This window comes from Populus nigra, chromosome 16, assembly GCF_951802175.1.
Source record: "Populus nigra chromosome 16, ddPopNigr1.1, whole genome shotgun sequence".
NCBI classification, from domain to species: domain Eukaryota; kingdom Viridiplantae; phylum Streptophyta; class Magnoliopsida; order Malpighiales; family Salicaceae; genus Populus; species Populus nigra.
In genome coordinates, this window is record NC_084867.1 from 11,147,879 (window position 1) to 11,170,889 (window position 23,011).

The window sequence follows — 23,011 nt, forward strand, 5'->3', positions numbered from 1 at the left end:
TGAGGCGAGTCAACATACTACAGTCTAATGGTTTTTTCACTAGCTTGCGGCTTTGATCTGATGAATCTATCATGGACCATTTGAACAGTCCCCGAAAACAAGAATGAGAGAGCTTCTAATCTTAGAAAACTGCGAGTTTGTATTAGCTCCTTGGAGACGAAGAATCAGCTGCAACTTGCAAGCTTGAATGTGAGATTAGGAGTGCCATATCCTAAACTCCATTTATCACATGCTCAAGTTTTTAAACACAACTTTAGATGGATGAGCTGCCATTGAAAATCCGAAGGATTAGCATTTGAAGTCATTGATCAATGTTGAAACTAGACTACAGTATCGGAAAAAAAAAATTAATTCAAACTAGACATTCGAGACACCCAAAATTGTGCAGATAATCTTTATGTTTTTTTAATCATAAGACCGTGTGTAACCTCATGAAAATAGAAGGTACCTTGGAAACTAAGACCGAACCCGCTTAAAATACAAAACCATACAAGATGCGATTCTCAAGAGCAGCAGCGAGCTCATTCTTGTGCAAAAGTTTTATTTAACTTCCAAGTTAAACATTTTTTTTATATTTTCCAAGTTACATAGAAGAAGAGAAAATCATCTACTATCCTTATCCTGGATGTAGATGGTACACACGCAGAGATTATATTCAACCCTGCACCTGAACAATCAACCATTTACACTTTACACACCTCTCAACCTTGCAACCAGCTCGTCCTGCACATGCAATACCACTAATCAGTAGAGGCACATGCAAAATGAGAATGATGATTTTCATTTCTTGTCAATATGAGAACGCCCCAACAACACCCCAACTGATAAAATATATTTAAGTTTGTTGGCTAGTGAAAAGGAGACCCTTCTCCTCCCTTCAACCCTCCCACCCCACAAAGGCAAAGGGTTCACCTTTCAGCATTTCATACCTATTGCCTCCACCTTATGAAGCGGGAGGAGATGCACCACTGGAACTAATGGTGCAATACAAATCAGCACCATTGCATCCGAACTACCAATGAAACATACACTATATGTAGCAAGTAACCATCACTCTCTTTCAGCATATTAATCAGCAATAACACCCATATGACTAGACAACAAAGAAGTCTAGATTAGATTTGGATAAGCTGTATACTTGCCTTCTTTCCTTTGGGTGAAAGGCCTCGCTCTTTCAGGAGAGCCCGGAGCCTCTCTACTGTCAAACTGTAATAATCCTTATCTGATGTGCGGCTATCAGATCCCTCTGTGTGCTCAAAACCTGTTTTAAGGTTCGGTCAAAATAGAAGAGATGAGGCCATTAGTTTATATATAAGTTGAAGATGAACAGAACATGTCCAATAAATATAAAAGATCACCTTGTCGAGAACCAATCTGATTATTGCCTCTCTTTGCTGGCGCCCTGGAATCCAAAGCTCTTTCTGGAGCCCTGAAAAATTGTTGGCAGCAACCGGCAAGAGTCAAGACTGAACATGATCAAATATGCAAAGAGGTTCGCCAACAACAAAATTTTGACAGCTAAATGAAAAGGAGCTTAAGAACAAGAAAAGAAAAGGCATAAAAATAAATGCTCATGTGGATCACTATAGACAACAGGGACACGACGGGACTGAAGCATGAAAGCCTTTCTGCATTGAAACTCAAATATATGGTTGCAACATAATCGTATAATGCTTATAGGTGACAAACAGGCAGATCTTTTCAAAGCATGTGAAGCATCCTGTTCCAGTAAGATAGAAGCAATACCTCTTTCTAGAACCCTCAGTTGCAGTTAACACCTTCACATCCTTCGAACTTGAATCACCCTTATGTTTATTAAGCTGGAGTGATCTTATCAGAATGTTTGTCTGGTTAGTCTTTATTTGTTGGCCCTCTGAATAAACAGGGAGAAGAAGTCAGTTCTTCCAATATCCAAATATCCATTCACACTCTTTAGGAAATCCCAGGAGTTTTGGTTGCATAACATAAAACAAAACATTACAGTATAACATAATCTCAACATGTATTTATTATACTTCTTTTTTATTTATCATGTGATATGGATGAGAGAGAAAACCCAATACCAACACATGATAATAAACATGGACATGATTCCCACATTGTTTATAACAACTAAGAAAAACTAATATTATAGACATATGACTATAACAGTATAAATATAGGGAATCTCTATGTTCATGCTTTTACGGTTCACATAAAGGCAAATCATAATCAACTCATGGTACATTTAAAACATCCAGCATTTGAAGTTTAATTTAATAAATATAACTAGTAAAATCTAATAAACTTTGGGGTGCTATGCAACTAGTCTTGTAAAGACTACTGAAGTTCAGTCTAGGAACTTAAGAATGAGTCCAAATCCCACCAGGAGGGAGTGTTTGGGAATAAAGAGCAATAATCCTCAGTGCGTAGCCTGAGATAGGACCCAAAAAAAGAAACTTTGAAGAGTATCAAACGTTTTGAAATCTTCAATCCAATCAAATTTCAATCTTTTGAGCAGCTTGAGATATTAGTTCATTTCACTTCATGATTAACTTTCGTATTCCAAAACACTCTCCAAAGTCAAATACCTAACCCAGGCAGAAATAACTTTTATCAAGGACAAAAAACCATTGCGAAATGTAAAAGGTAGCATGTGGCAGAATCCCAAAAGCTCCATTTCCCCGCTTTGTTTCCCAAAAAGATTAAAATTGAAAAAGGACAGAAAAAAATGAGAGAAGTATAACATAGGAGAAAGCAATCACATTTTCTATAGCAAGTGCTTTCAAATTTTTCTAACTGCAAGCTACCAGAAAATCCATTGCTTTAAAAGCTAAAAGAGTTGGCTTGCTTATTCTTTCTTCAATTCCATATGCCATCTAAGTAAAGAGCTTCATGATGCCTGGAATTTCAGCCAGGAAGGAAAACTCATGTTGCTAAAAATCTACCATGTATAAAACTAAACTAGGAGATAACAAAGACCGTGCAATAAAATGCAAACTTTCTCTTTCCTGGGGAACAACAAGAGCTGCTTCACTAAAACAAGAAATTCAACCAGCCATGTGGGACCATGTCGCTGTTATCTCAAAACTAGAATCAGAAAAATGAAAATTGACATCTTCCTAGAGCAGCATTGGATACAGCGTAAATTCAGGGCTACAAATTGCCTTGAACACCAAAGTTTAGAAAACCAAGAAAATTAAAAACATAAAAAGACCTGGAGGTGATGTGTCATGCTCGCAAATATAAACCCGCATCCCACCCTGCATAAAATTACCAGCATTCAAACAAGCTCTCAGAAAACTAGAAAAGAACACATACATTCACATAGGAATAAAACGAAGACGCCGTAAACAAAGATAAAAACACTAGACACTAATAGCAAATAAGCCAACCCTAATAACCTTTAATTACATAAATGACTTTCTCTACACCAACATCTTACGCAACAAAAATGCAACCACTAAACCCTACAACAGCAATCGAAAAATTCAAGATTCCTTCTCCTCATTTCCGCTAATCACAATCTCTAAATCCTCATTAACGTTAATTACCCAATGTAAAAATATCAAATTACAACAAACATTTCCACCATTCTAATAGATGCAGGCCTACAGTCAATAACCCTAAAACCCTATCATAATTAGTGTGTGTGTGTGTGAAAAAAAAAAAACTATTTCAACTAAAATATTAAAATAATTAAACACCAAACAGTAAAATTAAAAGTAAAGAGAAACATTATTTGATAAGAGAAGAGAATGACTGGGTTAGAGGAGGAGACGGTGGAGGACAAGAAGCCGCGGGAGGGAAGATTGGAGAGGAACTTGGAAGCACCAGGGGGCTTTGGATTTGAATCGGATGGGCAAGAAGAAGAGCTCTCCATGGAGCTTAAAAGCAAAAGGAAACCCGAGAGAGAAGGGGTAGACCCGCAAGTATGACAGTCAAAATTTTAGAACAAGGTTTAGGGCTTGTGCTAAGTTGTACGGCACTGTTTGTTTGTTTGTGTGTCTGTGTGTAATGGGTTACTGTTTGCTATATATACGGTAAGTGTGGGTTTTGCCTACATTTATTTTCTGATTGCTGGTAAATCCACAGCAAGGAGGCGACAACATTATACAACAAAACTGGTCCCTCTTCTTTTTCTTTTGTACTAATTTTATCCCTTCTAATTTTATTCATCTTAGAGGTTATTTGGTATTGCGTTTCATCTTGCACTGGAGCGCGTTTAAAAAGAGTGCTTGATATATAAAAAACATCAATTTGATGTTTTTTTATAGTTTTTATAGGTTAGTATAAAAAATAAAAAATTATTTTAATATTTTTTTGAGTGAAAAATACTTTTAAAAAATATAATACGCTACATTATCAAAAACGCATTTATTATCCTTCTTTACTTTTAAAATTGTTTATTTGTCTTAATTTGCCTTTTATTTTCAAATTCAAAGTCGTTTTAACTGGTTCTTTATTTTGATTGGAATCTAGGGTTATTTGTAAATCATCACCAAATGTGTATCCATGCGATATTTATTGAAAAATATAAAGTATAATATTGTTAAAGAGAAAATGTTATTGTGCTCCATAAATTTATGATAATTTTTTTTCAAATAAAAATCCTAGGATAAGTAATATAAATCCTAAAATCCTAAACTGGTGTCATAGATTTATTAGGTTTGATATCAAATAATAATTAGGCATAGTTATGTAAATTGATCACAAATATGATATTTTGTAGAGTGGTATTTGAAACTTCAAAACTAAACTAAGAAAATCTGTTTGAAAATGTAGTTGTAGTTGTTTTTTAAAGTGTTTTTCGTGCTGGAATGCATCAAAATGATATTTTTTTATTTTTTTAAAATTATTTTTAAAATCAGTACATCAAAACGATCAAAAATATATAAAAAAATACTTAATTTTTAACCAATTTTTTTAAAAACACGGGTACAAACGCTCTGAAATGTGTTAGAAAATGGTTTTTAAAATATATTATTGTATTCAAATAATTTAATAAAAATAAAAATAAAAAACTTGAAAGAGACAATTGAACCACAGTGCCAGCAATGCCAAGCAGAAACTTCATCGGCAAGAATGATGATGTTGGAGGATTTTATTGCTTTGAGAGTTGCTTTAGAAACAAGAAAAGAGCGGTTCCTCTCTCACATATGGATGCAAATAATTAACATGTCCCATCATAATTTAGCATGCATTAATAATTAACGGCATTTAGATAAATAAAAAATAAAAAAGTAATTGATTAACTAGTACGAAGAGAGAAAATAAGTTATACAAAAGTTTATTATAGTTTAATTATGTATTATTTACATCTCTATTGTCTTTCAATCAAATCGTTTTATTAATAGCATTTTTTTTATATTAATCAATTTTTTAATTATTCACTAATTCTTATTTTAATTTCTCATTTATCTTAATCTTGCATTCTTAATGTTTTCTTTCAACTTGATCGATAGATGGCTCAAACAAATTAATTGCAACGGAAAAATATATTTGGATCTTAAAGGTGTGATAAAAAAAAATATTGCTGGGATAAAATGGAATTGGTTTTCAAAAAAAAAAAAAAATTTATCTTAGAATTTATTCATATAAAAAACAAATGCATATTGGAATTGGTCATCTAATTTTTTTTTTAAAAAAATTATTTTCTACAAGGTTATTCTAATATTATATACTCATATTCACAAGGTTAGTGGGTTGACTCGGGTCTTTTTTTATTTTTACTCTTCAACATTGAGTTGTTTAATATTTGAGCTTCATGTTCTATCTAGTGTGCTTTCGACAATGTTACCCTAAAATCACAATTAGATCACAAATTTAACATGTTAAACCGGATGGGTCAAAGTTAATTTTTATTTTTATTTTTATGTTGTTAACTTTTTTCTGGTTTATTTGTTACCTTTGTATTATTTTTATTCATAATATTTAAATCAGTCAAGTTTATTAAATATAATGAAGTCAATAACTCAAATTTCAAATATTTTTAACTTTTTAATAATATTTGCATCACCTTACCATCCTCCTTGTATATTGAAAAAAACTTAGGCTAGCCCGCAGAATAATACATACATGTTTTTTAGAATTAATCTGATTTATTATTTATATAAATAGTTAAACTACACACACCTATCTAGCCAGAAAAAAAAATTAAGAAATCTGTATTTTAAGTCAAAAAATCTCCCAACAATAACGTTGTGATAGGGAAAAGGTTGGCTTTCTTGGGCTTAGCCCTTCTAGAGAAAGGGCTGTGTTTCCCTGAGTGAAGTTTTGACCTGCCTGTGGTGGGCTTTCTGGGCTTCAATTCTTTATAAACGAAATCTATTTTCTAATAAATAAATAAAAATGTTTTATGATAGAGTTTTTACTACCTAATTTACCCTTTTCTTTTTGTGCGCGCGCGCAACTAGGAAACTAGCTAATTTACAATTGATCTGAGCACAGACATGAAAAAAAGAAAAGATTGTTAAAACAAATGTTAACCTTTGAATAAGGGAACAATCGGAAAAATCAATTGTTTTATCATTCATAAAAATTAATATTTTTTTTTCGTGTAAAATAATTCAACGTCTGCCAATTCTCTAAATTTTGAAACTGGGTTTTAGCCCTGCTTGGAAACACGTTAAAAAATTCAAAATTTTTTTTTAATAAAAAATAATTTTTTTATATTTTTGAATTGTTTTAATGTGTTGATTTCAAAAATAATTTTTAAAAAATAAAAAAAATATTATTTTGATGCATTTCTAAAAAAACTATTTTAAATCACAATCACAACCACGCTTCCAAACATGCTCAACATGCCCATTGGAAGTGCTTATGATAAATTAAATGATTTTTTTTTTTAAAAAATCAAATTACTTATTAAATAATGAAAAGAGTAATGGTGAACTTAGCTATATATATATATATATATATACAAATTATTACTAAGAATGCGTAGTAACCATAAGATTTTGCAATTTAATTGTATTTATATATCTATAAGAATATTTAATGGCATTTATATATCTATAAAAATGAAGAGATGATGAGCTTGAGCCACCCAAACAAAAAATTTATAAATAAAAACAAGTTAGCTAGGTTTGGTGTAAAATGTAATTGACATACCTAAATGAAATGTAATCCTACAATTACCTATAACCTATAAATAAAAATATCTTTAAAATAAAATTTTACAATGAATTATTTTTAAAAAATCATCTGATTATACTATGCTTTTAACTAATATTAGAGCTTTTTAGAATAATATTAACAACTACTTTATAAACAATCATACGTAAACTTGATATGTATAGTTTTTTAAAATTACTCTTAAATATTCAACAAGAATAAAATATATGTTTTATTATTTTTTTAATGTAATTTCCTCAAATTAATTTTTTTTCATATAGTTAAGTAAAAATTATCAGTTTTTTTTTTGTTTTCTATTAGGAACTTCTTTTCAAATCATGATAAATTTTTATTTTAAAAATTATTATTCTAATAAAAAACAATTTACATATAAAAAACGAATTAAAAAAAAGAGTTTTGACTAGAGAAATACATCTTGTTTCCTTTTTAATTTAAATAATTTGAATTCTTGTAAATATGTTTTTCAATTCAAAAAACCATGCAAATAAAAAAAACCATATTTTCATGAAAACAAAAACGAAATAGATGGATAATTTTTTTGAAATTTTAGCTAAAGAAACACAATTTTTTCTCCAGAATTTAAACTCTCGAGATTCTTAGAAATATTTATTCTAATTACCACTAAATTAAATAAAATAAAATTTGAAAATGACTTCCTAACATCACATCAGCACACGACTAGTAATTATCTATAACTATTTTTGTGATGTAGACATCATGATCGCTACTAAAAGGCGGTTTTACTAAACCAGAAACAGGGTTGGTGATCTTGGAGTGCTCAAAATCTTTCTTGCACGGAAAGATAATATATACACGCGCGCGCGCGCGTGTGTGTGAGAGAGAGAGAGAGCATTAATTCCATGATTTGTAAAAAAAATTAAAATTCACATAAATTCATCATTGATTAAAAGATGAATTAATCACAATATATAAAATCAAGTCGGAATATATTTTTTTAAATAATAAAATATTTATTTCACTCCTGGAAATAATATCATACAATTTTTTTTTTCTTAAAAAAGCAAATTGTCCATTAACCCCCTCTAATATATTAGACACCATGACACTATGACAGTACTGCCATAGTGACTTGCTTCCTAAAATAATCCATCATTACTCCATCCAAAATAATTCAATCAGTTTATTTTTTAAAAGCTTTATTTAGAATTATAGTAGTGGTTGTTTTTTTAAATATTTTTTATTTAAAAATTTATTAAAATAATATATATTTTTTATTTTTAAATATTAATATATCAAAACAATATAAAAATACTAAAAAAAAATAAGGTGCAACCGACAAACAATATCTCTGTACACCCAAACAGCATCTCCAATTATTGAACAAAGAATCTTTAACTATGGAAGCCAAAACGTGGCATCAGCGAAAACAAACCAACGACTTGACTACTTTGTAATTGCCACATGTCAAGATCAAAGCCACGTCATTGTCCAAGTCATTCAGTAAACGTCAAACTTTCAAGGGGTGCGCAATGCACGCCGGGGCGCATAGCAGATTGCCACGTAAGTGGCCGCCATGAAGAAGCGGATAAGAAAGGCCCCTCCCTTCCTTCTTTATAGGACCCCCATGATAAGCTTAACCCATGCAATTTGGTCAAATACTTTGACCACACTCCTCCATCGCCATCAATGCTCCCTCACCCTTCCCTACCATCCACGTGTTCCCATTCACCAATCCACATTTCTACCCCTAAAAATAACTTACCATTTTCTTTTCAATTAACTTGTACTCTATTACCCAATTTATTATTTCACTTATTTTATTTAAGACTTTCTGAAAATTAGTATTTTTTTTATTTTGGAAGTTAGACTTAAAATATATCCCAGCCAATTTTTACAATTAAATCTAAGTATTTTTCAATTATATTATTTATATCAAAATTGGAGATTTATTAAAGAATTACTTCAAATTATCTTTTTCTTAAATTGAAATTTAATATAACAAATAGAAGGTAAATTTGTTTACCATTCCAAGATCTTGAATGTTAAAAAATAATATTTATTCTGAATATTATTAACCTACAATAATGATGCATTTAACAAAATCTTAATCTTTTTCTTAAGTTAAAATCAGTAAATTTTCTTTTTGTAAGAAAATTAAATAAAAAAGGTAATAATTTTAAACGGTGTTAAAGTGTGTGAATAAAGAGAGCACAGTGAGATGGGTGGTAGGGAATAAAGGAAGAAACTTTTGTAGTTATCTAAGATGGAGATGCCATCATTGTCAGCAATGTAATAAAAAAAGCGAGTGAGTGGGAAGACCACGCTGCCTTGGATTTGAGCCCACAGAAAAAAGAGAGAGACACTAGTAGAGACTAGTATACAAGGAAGAGAGATCGGATACTGGTGAAATAATGGCAAGCATGCAGCTTATGAGAAAGGAAAATGCTATTGTTCTTGAAGTTATGCAAGATAGTCCAAAAAGTCCAGAGGCAAGGCTGGGAATGAAAGTAGAGGATTTATGGGATGTTCAAGAACCACAGTTAAGTCCAACTGAGAAACTTAACGCTTGCTTTGAGAGTATCCCTGTCTCTGCTTTCCCTCCTGCTCCTTCTTCTCAAGGTAAATAAATAACAGATAACCCACTTGAGTTAAAGTTGTAAATTGTATGTTAAAAGCTTTGGATTATGATGATCATGATCGGTTTGGTTGTCTGGGTGGTGTTTATGATCAAGAGTGGAACTTTCTTTATACCCTTTTTGTTTTGTTTTTTTATGGAGTTTTTCCTCGTGATTATTTTTTTTTGTTTTATTTGGTTCTGTAGTGATCGAGATAAAATCAGACACCAGTCTAGCAGAGGCTGTTCAAATACTTTCAGAACACAAGATTCTTAGTGCCCCTGTGGTGGATGTTGATGCTCCTGAGGATGCTAGTTGGATTGACAGATACATTGGGATTGTTGAGTTTGCTGGGATTGTAGTCTGGATTTTGCATCAGGTTAGTTAGCTAGCTGGCCAACCTTGTTTTTCTGTTTTGATTAATGAAAGTGATTCAATTACCTTTATTGTTCTGTTTATTTTATATTAGAAAATTCAAAGAGGAAAAATATATGAAGGCAATCTTGTGTATTTGATTTGTTATACAGTTTGTAATGGTTGATAATGACATTAATCATTAACAAACATGTGTAGAGACAGATCAGGAATCACGTGTCTGATTTTGAGAGAATGGGATAGACTAAAGTTTTGTTTTTCTTAATTCATTGATGTGGCCTATGATCCTGTCTGTGCTATTATATCAGGCGGTAGCATTGACAATTTCTTTTCTTTTTAGTCTGTCAAACTATGAGAATGAGATGTATGGTGCCTTTGTCTTTTAATGTTGTGTTCTGGAGATCTTGTCTGAATGGGAATTGAAAATGGGATTTTATGGTTTTTTCTTTTTCTTGGACAGTCGGAACCTCCATCACCCAGGAGTACAACCCCGGGATCAGCTCTTGAAGTAGCTGTTAATAGAGTGACCAATGCAGCTAGTTTCGGGATCTTAGGCCCTGAAGATGCTCAAGCAACTTCTGGAAATTTTTTTGAGGCACTGACTTCTTCTGAATTCTACAAGAACACGAAGGTTTTGGTTCTTTCTTTGCTGATAATGTAAAGCTTGTTAATCTTTATGTTGCATTGGATCCTCCATGCTAACTTGAGACCATACAGGTTCGAGACATTGCAGGGTCATTCCGTTGGGCACCATTTCTTGCCTTACAGAAATCAAACTCCTTTTTGACCATGCTTCTGCTGCTTTCAAATTACAAAATGAAGAGCGTTCCAGTGGTTGATCTGGGTGAGGCGAAGATTGACAACATCGTCACTCAGTCTTCTGTTATTCACATGTTAGCAGAATGTGCTGGGCTTCAATGGTTTGAAAGTTGGGGAACCAAGAAACTTTCTGAAATTGGTCTTCCCCTGATGACCCGTGATCATGTAGTCAAGGTCCATCACTTTTTTTCCTTAAAGTTTCTTTATGAGGATTCAGGGTTACTTGCATTCATGCTCATCTCATGCATTGGTCATTATATTGCGTTTAACAATGCATGGGATGAATTGTTTTGCTGTGTGTGTATTTATGTTGACTACTGGGCCATTGAGTCTTTGATCTGGCCATTCAAATAAATTGAGGAGGTAATGGCACGTTTGAAACCTTGGTCTTAACCAAGACCAGGTTTTTCTTGTCGGCAAGCACTCTCCATTTTCTCTTGGTGTGTTTTTAAAGCAAAATGATATGTTGTTTTGAAGATTTATAGGTTAATGATAGTCACCTGAATGGTCAGTTTCCTGTTTTAGGTGTACGAGGAAGAACCAGTGCTCCAGGCATTTAAGCTGATGAGGAAAAAGAGAGTTGGAGCAATACCTATTGTTGATGGTAGCGGTATAAAGGTTGTTGGCAACATAAGTATAAGAGATGTCCAGTTCCTTTTAACTGCACCAGAGATCTACCACGATTATAGGTTTGTAGCTCCACTTTTTCCCAGCACTGTGGTTAGTTTTATAGTTCATTATCAAAATGTCCTGTGTTTAGTAGTTCAAATTCTTAAGGAGCCCTACAATATGCTTGGTCATATTGGTTTTATAAGGATTTTGGTGATAATAATAAGCTGGTATTCAGAGTCAATTTGGAAGCTGATGAAATTGTCTTTCATGAAGATTAATTCTCAACAAAGCTTTTTTTGCAGGATTTTTTTGGTTGGGCTCCAACAATTTATTTATTTTTTTCTTTTTGCTGAGTCATATGTTGATGAATCCATGAATGTCTTCGGGTCATGTGCTCTAAGGAGTAAAAAGCAGCACATAATTCTTTAAGCTGAAGTTTTTAGGATCTGAGTTTAGCGTCAATCTTTTTCCCATTTGAGTACTCATTTGAAATACTTTGACAGATCTATCACAGCGAAGAACTTCTTGACAGCAGTTAGAAGCTACTTGAAGAAGCATGAAGGAACCTCACCTTTTGTGAGTGGCATGGTGGTATGCACAAAAAACCACTCTGTTAAAGAATTGATTATGAAGCTTGACTCTGAGAAAATCCACCGCGTATATGTTGTGGATGATGCTGGGAATCTGGAAGGGGTGATCACATTGAGAGACATAATCTCAAGGCTTGTACATGAGCCCTATGGCTACTTTGGTGATTTCTTTGATGGAGTGCTGCCATTACCCTTGAACAGTAGAGTATAAGAGGCAGTAGAGTGCAAGGGGTATTATAATGATCTTGTCATTCCCTAATAATTGACGGTGTTTTTCAAATGTTTTCTGCTAATCTCTTTCTGATTGTTGGATACAGTAAATGTGGTGGTTATAACATAGGCGAGCACCCCTGTAATTAGTTCTCCTCCACTCCGACGTTGATGTATCACAGAACTCGAATTTGAGCTCCTTGTGTGTTAAAATCAAACAAGCAGGACTTCTTCTGCTTGTCCTCATTAAGTTCAATGCTAAGTTTTCCAAGGAGTAAATTGCATGTTTTTACAGTTACTTCCAAGTATATGTTCTGTCTTGTTCCCTTTGTTTTTCTTTCCATTTATATATTGGTGGTGTTTCTTATGCTTTGCAATAAGGCAGCAAGCATCTGATATGCCATAATTTATTGTTCATGAGAAATGGGATTTTCTTCCTTGAAACAACTCCAGCGAGCTCTGTAAGGTGGCAACGTTCCGCATCGAATCCACAAGTTCGTTTCGAGCAAGAAAGAGCAACCTTTTCTGAATGTCTCATACGTGGGTAAAGGCATTTTCTCCTCAAGCAAAGAATCGAATCGAACCGAACCTTAGTTAAATGTCCTCTTCAATGGTATCTAAACATTGTTTCCAGTTCAGGCCACCAGATAGATAACCTTTTTTAAAGCGAAGACAGACAGGTTCCCTCATCCATGCTAGGTCGAGCCTTCTTGTCGCTGCATATGGGAGCAACAACATCCACGGGCATTCCAATGTGACAGCACAACGGTTGTCTTTTGGATAATCGGGCAAAGATAATATTCATGCATCATTCTCATCCGTTCGAATCTAGATCTCATCACACCAATCCATTGGTACAGAACGAAAACACCAGAGTTGTTCGCATGTCTCCGCTTAATATGGGCAGCTGTGGTTTCGCATCCAGGGCAAACAAGTGATGTAACTTGTCTGATCCAAGACTAAGCTAACCAAGAGCCATGCCAGCATTTTGCAAGGGCAATTAAAGCACATAATTCCATTCGCCATGGCATGTTTACTGGTCACATTTCTTTGGAAGCATACGGGTTATATGCTCCACATGCTCAGGAAACTCGTGCCCCCCACTGGGTTGAGTTCAGCTAAGTGACAGAAGGACAGCCATGAACCTCCTGCCTGAAACCATTACTGAAAGGGGCCTTTTCTGTACAGAAACTTTGTGGTTGCAGACAAATCAAATTATTGATCCGGAAGTCACCTTAGGAGCAAGGACATTAAAAAGAGAGCACTTAGTGGAGCAGACAACTGAGACTAAATTTCCTCTCAGAAAGTGTGTGAATGCCAACCAACGTTTTCCTCCATTCCCTAGTTCGCTTTGCTCAACATGTCAGAAGTGACTGGGAATAAAAGCTAAAAAAGGTTAAGGGTGACTCGGATACATCAAACTAGAAAGCTTTGGATTCCCAGTCACTGAGTTTCTCCAACCCAATAATCACTTAGCTGCAACTATTTTCATCAGGAATATGTTTCTAGGGATTCCTTAAACAGAAATGTAAGGAATCTAACATAAGATTGTGCCAATCAACAATTTATAATCCATAATTTAAGACTTGACAGCCTATTCAGGAATCATCCGTTATTGGACCCAACTACTTTCCCGCTACATGATCATTAAGTGATTCTAAGGAACTCTGAAATATCTAATACTCACTTTGTTTGACTGTTCTATGTTTTCCAAGAGAAAATCTTGTTCAAAACTGCCAACTCAATACAATTCCCTGAAGGAGCTTTTCACGTTTTAAGCACTGCCATCTTTCAACGGCACATTCTAGGTTCTACCTCAGGACCTCCATAACCAAAATAAAAGGTAGTTGCAAGAGCCTGTAATCACACTTTCATTTAACACTTCATTTTCAAGTGCAAAATCTAGTTCAAAATTGCCAACTTAATATAATCTCCTTATCCCATCATGATATTGAATTCCAATCATTAGCAATACAAACTTCGGCAAATAAAATACAATAGACTTCTCAATCATTAGGAGTTTTTAAGTGATACTGATGTCAGAAAAGAAAGATAACATCTCTTAGCTTCGATCCATTACATGGACATTGAAAGCTATAAAATTGCAATAGCCAAATAGTACACGCAGATTAGAAAAGCTTGCTGATGCTGATTTGGTGACGGTAAAATACATGAACAAGAAGGAATCCACAAGTAAAAAAACCTATGTTCTTTAATACATGTACAAAGTTTTATATAAAGGGATAACTGTTCAACTCAGAAGCCTGTGTTTAAAGCATTACACTAAGAAAATCCGAAAAGCATATGATCCAGATACAGCAAATACATAAACCCTCTCCTTTTCTAATCCTCATGAGAACGAGTGCTTACCTGTTAAAAGAGTCGTGAATCCTATGAACTCTTTCTTCTTAGGTGGTGAAGAACAAGGGGGGTCCCTTCAAACAAATCAACTAAATAATTCTCTAAATCATCTAGTGTGTACTTTATGTATTTCCCAGCATGTCTTCCACTCTCTAGCTGACTCCCAAACCTCCCCATAAATGAGCGATAAGCTGGTAATACCTTTTCAGATATGGATATTCGAAGCTCTTCACGAAGTTGAGGATCCGGAACCTTCCAACCAGTCTGAATCCTATATATTTCCTCAAAGCACGCATTAAAACTCTTGAACCTTTCCTTCAAAGCCACTTTAGAGGCATTGTTAGAACTCCCACCAATCCCTTCATCCTTCAAGCATGACAAGGCCTTACTCCAAGCAGCCCTAAGATATGCTGTAGCATACTGGCGTATTTGGCCACGGTGTTTGCGGACCCATTGATCTCCCAAAATCTTTATGAGTTCTGAATCCTTAACTTTTTGCACCATGTACAGAATATTATTCATAAGAAATATATACTGCATAGCACCATCGTCATACAGTCTCGATTTCTCCTCAAGATTAGACTCCAAAGTCGATAACAAAGCCAACAATCTCCTTGTTATAGGAGCCATGCTTTCTAACTGCAACCTCTCACCATCATCATTTTGCAATCCATTTAATTCATCATCATCATCGTTCTCCAGAAGAAAATTCAGGGTATCACCATAGTCTACAAGCAATTTCACATAATTCATCACATACCGAGTAAGCGGATGAATCTCTCCACCTAACATAGGCTTCCTAGAAGTCTCACTTTTCACAGCATTCTCAAACTCCACAAAAGTCCCTCTCGCCGCCCCTCCCAATCCATCCAACACTCCTTTTGCCTCACCATACACAAACCTATCCATAGCCATAGCCTCCAAATCGGGGAAAACATTTGACAAGGCATCATACATATCCAAAATCCTAAACAACTTCTCCGATGACCTCCTCACGATAGACACTGCCTCTGCAAAATTCAACAACTGCATTAAACACCCTTTAGCAATCTCATTAAAACAAACCTCCCTAGCCGAATCCGACCCATTAAAAATCACATCACAGAGCCTTCTCTCCCCACTCAAAAGAAGCCTAACACCAATCTTAACCGCCTGAACCCACTTCTTCATCTTCTCATCCAAGGACTTCCACTCTATCTTCTGCACTTCCTCAATACTCAACTTCTCAACACCCAAACTAGCCAAACACTCATCCAAAGCTTCCCTTCTCACACTACTGTAAACCTGCACACACTCTTTCTCATACCCGGATCGTATCATTCTGTCAGCAATCTCTTTCAATTCCATAACCGCCTCGCTATTAATCAAATCAACACACAAATCATCTCCTAAGCTCGCTCCTCTCTCATGAAAACAGACACTCTCGGTTTCCACTTCTCCAAAACTCGCAAAATCCTCATCAATTTCCCCTTCATTTGCCGTAAATGAAAGCGAAACCCTCCTAATAGATCCATACAAACTCTGCGCGTCAAGCGGAACTGTATTCCTCATCAAAATATGCCTAAACTCATCTTCCAATCTCGACATGGCCACTTGAACCGCAGTCTCCGCCCGGTCCAAAACCTCCGGGTCAGGCTCAACTGATAAGTTATCTAACAAATCAAGAATCTCATCAACAGCAGATAAATAATCCCTAGTCTCCTTCGGTGACTCATCACAAGACACGGTGGAGGAGATGCCAGAGTCTGACCGGAGAATGATCTTCTCAGCTGCGTCCAACACGGAGGATTGAGAACTGGAAACGGTTTTGATTAAATCCGATATGTTCGATAAACGGTTATCGAAACTAGAAAGGATCAATAACATGTCTTCGCGCACGTTTTTTGTCGTGTTTAAACTGTTCACGATCTGCTGTGCAGTTGCCATGACGCGATCGTCTGCTCCGCCGCCTTCTCCTCCGCCTCCACTGGTTACACTGCCTGTGGCGGTGGTGGTTGTCATTTGAATTATTTTTTTTTCGATTTTCTGGATTTGGTGGAAAGGGGATGATGTAGAGACTGAAGTTATCTTATTTTGGTGACATTTTTTTTTTTTTGAAGTGAGGGAAGTAATCGGGTGTTGGTGGTGTTCGGTTGGCCGGCTGGTCTGCTTTGTTTTTTCCTTTTCCTTTTCCTTTTCCTATATATATATATATTTTTCCTTGAGAGAGTTTGTTTTATGGTTTTTAGTTGTAGACAGAAAGAGAGAAACCGAAGAGAAGAGTGAAGAGAAGTGCCTGTGCTGTGTTGAGTGCGGTTAGAGAAAGGAAGACTTATCGTGCTTAAGCTTGTTGAATGAATGTTGATAGGGCTATGTATGTATTTACCTAATCGTCCCTATAAATTTCATAATATTTCACTTTCAAAATTCTAACCACTCCTGTTTTTCGGACACAGATACGATCTCTCGTATAATTTTTTTTATGTGGTGCTAAGATATTTTTTAAAAAATATTAATTAATTTTAAATATTTATATATTAAAATTATAAAAAAAATACTAAAAATTATTAATTTAATATTTTTAAAATAAATATACTTTTTAAAAATAAAATTTTTCACACACTCCGTACAAATTCATAATTAATCTAATATTTTTATTATAACATTTAAGTTGGATTCAATATGGTTACACCACTAACATGGGTTCACAACATTTAAATTAGATTTAAGATTAAAATGTTAAAAAAACATGATTTTAGTTAGTTGTATATAGTTATTTTTCATAAAAAAATATAAATGTTGTGCAACTATACAATATTACAATTATTCTTTTTTTTTTCTTCTTATGATGTTCATTGAAATTTTAATACTCATATTCATGTCATTTTATTTTAATACAAGTAACAATCCGAGCATTACAGGTATGAACACAATCATTCATACCTGTAATGTGTTTAAAATGTATTTAAAATTGTGATAGAAAGTATTTTTCATTTAAAATTAATACATATATATATATATATATATATATATATATATATATATATATATATATATAACACACTAAACTCATAAAAAAACAGTAATTCAACACTTTTTATGCCAAACTTATTTTTAAAACACATTAAACCACAAAAACAAACCGCCTCCGAGTCTATAAAGGCCAAAGCTAAAATGATTGAATGTAAAATATAGTTCTACGCTTGTTGTTTTTGTTTGTTTGGATGGTGGACAGCTAGGTGAGTGCTGCAACATATTACAATGGGCTGGGCCTGTTTTGAATTTTACAAGTCGTCTTCTCCTCTTTACAGTGGTCTTACGGGCCCATGTTGACTGCGGAAGAAGTTGACACAAGAATTCAAGTTTGACGCTTGTAGTGGCGTGTGACATTTGAATGCAAGAGAGAAGACAGACGACTGCGATTACATAGGTTTGTTTTAATGTATTGATAATAAAAATAAATAAATAAATATTATTTAAAAAAAGAAAAAAACAACGAGGACGATGTGGATGTGATGGTGTCTGCTGTTTGGAGACGTGAAGAAAGCTGGGTGTACTTTGGTTTGGAAATTGCTGTGCTTTTTTTGGTGGGCTTGATTTTTGCTGTTTATTCTTTTGATCTGGCATGAGAAAATGTCTGTGATTAGAAGGTTCTTGGAGCTAAAAAGTTGAAGTCTGGTATGGGCAGATCAATGAAGGGTTGATTTTCCGATTCCAAGTCTAGAAGACATTGCCCTTTTCCTTTGTGTATTCCATTTTGATGCAAAATAGCATATGGGCATGCAGAAAATCTTCAGAAGATTCTGTTCTCTAACCATCCATTGTTTAATTCAAGAGAGACTTTCTTCTAATTTTGACAAAATATAGTACGAGGGCTGTCCTAATTAATGTTAAAGGATGTTCTCTCTGTTTTTCCTTTGACTACAAAAATAAAAAAAAATAGAACTTAACTCTTTTTTGCATTTCAAAATTATTTTTGAAAAATTTTAATATTTTTTTAATTTTTCTTTGCTTCAAATTAATTTTTTTTGGTGTTTTTAAATCATTTTGATATGCTAATGTCAAAAATAATTTTTTTAAAATAAAAAAATATTATTTTGATGCATTTTTAAATGAAAAATATTATGAAAAACAACCGTAATTATACTTCCAAATACCCTTGAAAACTAAAAAGATTCTATAACATAAAGAAATTTTAAAAATTTTGATCAACGCTATACTGTGTGTTTACAAGTTAAAAAATTTATGTTTTTGGTGTAAAATTAAACAAGTTTCATATAAGATATTATTAAAATTGTTTTTGAAAGAAAAACACTTATTTCTATATAAGAATAAAATTTGATTTATTTTTTAATTTTAAATTTTAAAATAACTTTAAGAACTGTCTTTGTTATTTTTGTAAGAAAGTCACAAATAATCTTTATAACTCGCAAAAATGATATATTTTTTTAAATAAATTTTGAACTGTATTTTTTTTTCAGTTTTAATTTGAAAAACAAAACTCAAAAATGTATCCTAAATGTTTTCTTTGTTTTTTATTACAAAACTTTTTAAGAATTTCTTAAATTTGACATGGAAGGCAAGATGAATATAAAATAAATCTTAAATGTCAAAACTAGCATAATAATATCACATCATTATAAAAAGAAATAAAAAAGTCTCAGTACAGGCATTGTTTGATATGAACAAAGTATAGAGAGGCAAAGACAATTAAAGCAAAAGTGATATACATGTCATTTCTATTTTTTTAAAATTTAATTTAAAAATTGTCACATAAATAATTTTATAATATTATTTTTATCTCTTCAAATAAATATATTTTTATCCTTTTTATATATATAATTTTGTCTCGAGGCATTAATGAAACATATAACCTAATTGTTTTTAAATTAGATTCACTATTTTACTTTATTGAAAAGTCATAAATTGCTATTTTATTGATGCGAATTTACTAAACAAGCAGTTTAAAATCAATACTCTACTATAATTAAATTCAATTATAGTATTTAATTTAAATTCAATTAATGAATAAATTAAATTCACATATTTATAAATAATATAATATAATTCATTTTATTTTTTATATTACCATCATTATCTTCATCTTATCATTTCAAAAGTCTTCAAAATAATAATGATTAGCTAGTTTTTAATATTAATTTTTTTTAATATAGTAAATCAGATGAATTGACATCGGATCTACTCTTTTCTTAATTGTTTTGAGATTGAATTTCATTTTAAATATTTTAAATGATTTTAAATATGAAATCTGAGAAGATTAAGCAGGGACTGTCATGATCAAATGTATGGAGAAGTTGAATTTACCTAATCATTCGAAGATGTTTAGCCTAATCGATCAGACCGTATCAAAAACATATTTAGTTAAACACATTCAATGCTGTTAGGTTGTTGTGTTTCTAATCAAACTCTAGTTATGAACACTGACATCAACTTGTTTGCAGATCATGCCGTGCAACATTTGCCATTGTCAACTCTCGATCCCCACAAATGCTGACCATTTCTTAGGCAGAAACAAAAAGAAATATATCTTCATCATTGCCCTCCCAGCAGCCTTTCAACCACAGATATCGGGTCTATCGCTATTTTGATTGAAACTACAAACCGGAAGGCTGTGCCTCCTCCTCTGTCAAATCAGTTTCGTCACCTAACTTGGCTGATGGAATTTGGGTTCCCCCTTGACAAGACTCGTGTCTTGACGAATTCGGTTTCTTTCTTTCTTTTCTTTTCTTCTCTTTTAATTTACTTACAAATGAATTAATCGTTTGAAACAATGACTTTAAGCAAGGATTCGGTTCAAGACATGCATGAGAGATTTATCAACTTTGATTTATTGTAATGTTTTGGTTCTTACCTATTAATCAATTGGGTTAAGTTATTGTTTTAGGTTGGAAACGGAGATGGTTGAGCATATTTATTTCTATATCTTTTCAATTAAATCTTTTTATGTATTTTCTTCTTCTTCTGGAGTACTGAATAAACACCACACTCTTCTATTTTCAAGCCAAGTATTTGATTTTTAAAGTTTAAATTAAGTTTTTCTTTTTCAAATGTTGAAAATTAAAATTTAATGACATGATTGATAGCGACTAATTAGATGTCATATGCGACTGACATATAATAAATATTATTTATAATAACTATATTAAATTTTTAATTATTTTTTCACCCATGTTAATTATAACGACTAATCATGTGACATTTACGCTAAACTATATAAAATTTCTAATTATTTTTCGGCCCGTGTTACCTTACAAATCATTTTTTTGAAGTATGGTAACTTACCAAAACACCATGTGCATGAGCCAAGACTTTCTCCTTTTGTCTCCATGCAGCAAGTGCAGACTCGATTCCAAGTCATCGATCATGACCATTGATGAGTACTCTTATGAACTTCCGTTAATGAAGTCATTTGCTTGCCAAACTAGATCAAATTTGGACTGATGGATTGGTACGCCATATTCGAGTATATAAGAATACGTCAAGTTTTTACCAAATGGTCAAAACAGACTACAGTAAAGACTCGACCTGCACGCACAAGTCTTGGAGATATCATGGCACGTTAAGTTCGTCTCTCTGTGTATCAGTCAATAACTCTGAGGATTGAATTTGGAACTCCACTCTTGTTTGGCCAAATGGAACTTGGTAGCTGTTTTCATGCAGTCCTCACGAAATCCAGGCCAGCACTGGTCCACGAATGAACATGTTAAACTTGCATATCCATTGACTGAAATCAGATTGCATTTTGATATGCATGCTCGATCGTCCTCCATTGACCACTATTGATGAAAATAAATTCAACTTCAAGGAGGTCCTAAGACTTGGTTTATGACAGATGCCCATTAAAATGCCAATTAAACCTTTTAATTTGCAATGAAGATGGTAAAAGCTCCATCCCGCATTTACCATATATGCCATATATGTAAAATAAAAACATAACAGAAGAGTCTGAAACTGATCCTACCAGCTGCGTTGCATATGAGAAACAATAAAACTTATGCCGACTAGACATCACAAGGGACCAACCAAAGAAGAAGGATTCCAGTTTGCAGCTCATTCAGGTAAACAATTCTGGCAGAAAAGAAGCACAATATTCTGAGCTAACTATAGTGCAAAGTTGTATTTTCCTGGTTAATAAAATCTAATTAAAAGGCTTATCGATCCCGGGGTACAGATACATAATAGGCATATAGAAATTATTGTAGGCCAAATAACATCAAAAGAACCTTTTTGTGGTAAGCATTTCGCAAACTTTGATATATAATTGACACAGTAGTATATATAATCACCTCTTCGGTATAGAAAGAAGCTACTCTGCAGTGCTGTCTATGTATAAGACCACAGACTTCCTCCAAGTACATAGAAATGTTGATGAAATCTGAGTTTGATTTTTTTTTTATTTAGAAATTAAGAAACAGAGAGAAACAGCTACCAAACTGTTGCACACTAAGCATAAAACTTCCTGTCCCCCTTGTCGTTGCCGTCATAAAATGTTGTTTTCAATCGTATTCAATGATGAGAATGAACGATACTAGGTAGTTGGCTCGTGATTTGCCGCGAGCTGAGTTGATTTTTTTGCAATGTAATTAAAAACACAATGCTTAATTGTTGCTAATGTATTTTAAAAACAAAAAAAAATCCATCACTTAACACATAAAAAGAAAATTAAGAAAAATAATAATTGTCAATTTTTAAATATATATTTTTTATTTTTTAAAATTTATTTTTGATATCAACACATCAAAATAATCTAAATATATAAAAATTTTAGTTTGAAAAAAAAAATTCTTGCAAAAATACTTTCCAACTGTAAATGCAAAAACAAATGGTGCTTTAATAAAAGCATTCAATTATTTTTTTTCTTCCAAAATCCAATAATTCTTTCCTTTCCTTTCCTTTCCTTTTGTTTTTATTTGCCTTTTCTCACTCAATAATGATCAATAATACAACAGTCACTGCTCAGAACACCATTATCGACTCAACACCAAGGACTGCATTTTCATTACAAAACAAAGCACAGTCACATGCCTCATGAATATTCTCCATTGCCAAAAGAGTCCCGACGAAGGAAAACCTTGACCGTCGCAGTTAAGATACTGTGCTTCCAACAGCTAAAACAGAAGAAAATTTGTATATCTTCGCACGATCTGTGATAGTTTAACCAATAAAACAAGGGATCATGTGGAACCCCAAAGCGGAAAGATTCCGAGGACAAGACGCCGATACCTTCAGATTGATGACAGCAGCAGGACCAGTCCTGATTGCCTTCAACCTCGGGAAATCAACCTGAACACCCTTCATTCATTCAAGATTTTTTTTTGAAAAAATGAATGTTTTCTGTCATTCTTTTTATTT

At 33.3% G+C, this 23,011-nt stretch overlaps 3 protein-coding genes across 3 annotated transcripts; 1 reads left to right on the plus strand and 2 right to left on the minus strand.

Annotated features, from left to right (window-relative positions):
- Nucleotides 1-500: 500 nt before the first annotated feature.
- Nucleotides 501-4,011, minus strand: LOC133675007 (uncharacterized). Its single transcript, XM_062096270.1, has 6 exons — nt 3,743-4,011; nt 3,197-3,242; nt 1,747-1,873; nt 1,359-1,429; nt 1,143-1,261; nt 501-723 (listed from the first exon to the last, which is right to left on the minus strand). Exons 1-6 carry the CDS (start codon nt 3,860-3,862, stop codon nt 691-693), a joined length of 516 nt encoding a protein of 171 aa, XP_061952254.1. The 5' UTR covers nt 3,863-4,011; the 3' UTR covers nt 501-690.
- A 5,359-nt stretch (nt 4,012-9,370) lies between these two features.
- Nucleotides 9,371-12,577, plus strand: LOC133676174 (SNF1-related protein kinase regulatory subunit gamma-1-like). The gene is made up of 6 exons (XM_062097783.1): nt 9,371-9,696; nt 9,899-10,071; nt 10,528-10,698; nt 10,785-11,060; nt 11,412-11,575; nt 12,002-12,577. The coding sequence occupies exons 1-6, from the start codon at nt 9,489-9,491 to the stop codon at nt 12,297-12,299; spliced, it is 1,290 nt and encodes a 429-aa protein (XP_061953767.1). The 5' UTR covers nt 9,371-9,488; the 3' UTR covers nt 12,300-12,577.
- A 1,760-nt stretch (nt 12,578-14,337) lies between these two features.
- LOC133676173 (exocyst complex component EXO70B1) lies at nt 14,338-16,972 on the minus strand. The gene has a single exon (XM_062097782.1). It carries the CDS (start codon nt 16,658-16,660, stop codon nt 14,690-14,692), a length of 1,971 nt encoding a protein of 656 aa, XP_061953766.1. The 5' UTR covers nt 16,661-16,972; the 3' UTR covers nt 14,338-14,689.
- Nucleotides 16,973-23,011: the final 6,039 nt, after the last annotated feature.